The following is a 1,831-nucleotide window of genomic DNA, read 5'->3' as shown; positions in this document are numbered from 1 at the left end:
ATGAACTACTTCCCAGAACTATTGATTGCACTTTTTGTAATGTTTGGTAAGTGGAATGACTCATGGAGCTTCTGTCTTGTTCTATGATATTAATATAAATTTTAAGGACAATTTTTCCTATGAGGCAGAATATCGGTCATCACCAAGGTGACCTATACTGAATTGTTGGTAATTTCTCTTTTTAGGAGAAAGCAATGGAGACTCAGTGACTCAGACAAAAGGCCAAGTGACACTCTTTGAAGGGACCTCTCTGACTGTGAACTGTTCCTATGAAACCAAACAGTACCCAGCCCTGTTCTGGTACGTGCAGTATCCCGGAGAAGGTCCAAAGCTCCTCTTCAAAGTCTCAAAGGCCAACGAGAAGGGAAGCAGCGGAGGTTTTGAAGCTACATATGATGAAGGATCCACTTCCTTCCACTTGCAGAAGTCCTCAGTCCAAGAGTCAGATTTGGCTGTGTACTACTGTGCTCTGGGTGCCACAGTAACAGAAACCACAGGGGGAGCTGAGCACAAACTCTGGGAAGCACAGACCTGGCTGCTGAGTGTGTCTGAGATGACTCATTTAGGGACCAGGGACAGATCTGCTATTATTTACACTCACCACACACTCAGGCACTGCTACAGTGTAAACCATACAAATTAATTCTAAGAACACATTAGTGAGAATGCTTTACTTTAGGCTTGATCAGAAAGAGTGAAGCAGTCACACACACGGTGATTTTCTTTGTTTCTGTTTTTGTTTTGTGAGATGTATTTCCAGTAGCCCAGGCTGGCCTTGTGCTCCTTATGAAGCTGAGGCTGACTTTGAACTCCTGCTCTTCCACCTCCAGTGGGCTTGAGTTATAGGAAAGAACCACTACACTAGGCTGAATTTTTGATGTCTTAAATGCAAAATCTCTTGTTGAATGAAGCTGTTTACGTATAAATCATCCCCTATAATTCCTAACCTCTGAACATGACTCATGATATTCATGGAATTATCATGACTTATGAGGTTGCACATACTCCATATCTTTCTAGTGAAGTGCACTAACAAAGGGTTTACTTTTCTTTCCACTCAACATCTGATAACTTATTTGTGATTCATAAGGATTCTTATATTTGACTGTATTTAGAAGTAGAAGCTCCCAGTGGAGACAGTATGTATCTTGGGAAATATGTTTCTGACATTTTTATTTCGCTTCCTTCATTCATTTGTCCAAAAATATATCATATTCTCCTGTCTCTTCCTTATGTTTCTAGTGTGTTCTTTTTTCAGTACAATATGTAAGTGTTTGTGATATGCATAAAGGAAAAAGATGCTGACTCTTGTTGGAATTTGCTTTCCAGTATATCTGGAGCTGGACCTTTTTAGTCAGAAGGGATTTTATTTCTGCTTCAATTCCCTTATTTGTTGCAGGTATGCTTAAATTTTTGGACTCCTTTTGGTTAAGTGTTGTGGTTTGGAAGAATCAAGACATTTATTCATTTGTCTTATATTTTCTAACTAAATGGAGTACAGGTTTACAGTATTCCTCTAATTCTGAATTTATTTGGTGTATGGCATAATATTTCCCTATTCATTTCTGATTCTGTTAATTTGGGAAGCTTCTGAGTCAGAGGTCTATTAATTATATATATATATTGGTTTTTCAAGACAGGGTTTCTCTATGGTTTTTGGAGCCTGTCCTGGAACCAGCTCTGTAGACCAGGCTTGTCTCGAACTCAGAGATCCGCCTGCCTCTGCCTCCCGAGTGCTGGGATTAAAGGCGTGCGCCACCACTTCCCGGCTATTAATTATATTTATCTTTACAGAGAACCAGTTGTTGGACTCATTGATTCTTTGTACTGC

At 39.7% G+C, this 1,831-nt stretch overlaps 1 gene segment (V, D, J or C); it reads left to right on the top strand.

The window, feature by feature from the left end:
• Nucleotides 1–1,432, top strand: LOC101998496. The segment is given in 3 exon segments: nucleotides 1–46; nucleotides 186–481; nucleotides 1,400–1,432. Coding segments are annotated over 3 exon segments (375 nt in total).
• The last annotated feature ends 399 nt before the right edge of the window (nucleotides 1,433–1,831 follow it).

This window comes from Microtus ochrogaster, unplaced genomic scaffold (assembly GCF_000317375.1).
Source record: "Microtus ochrogaster isolate Prairie Vole_2 unplaced genomic scaffold, MicOch1.0 UNK117, whole genome shotgun sequence".
NCBI classification, from domain to species: Eukaryota; Metazoa; Chordata; class Mammalia; order Rodentia; family Cricetidae; genus Microtus; species Microtus ochrogaster.
This window is presented reverse-complemented; position numbering and strand designations above follow the sequence as displayed.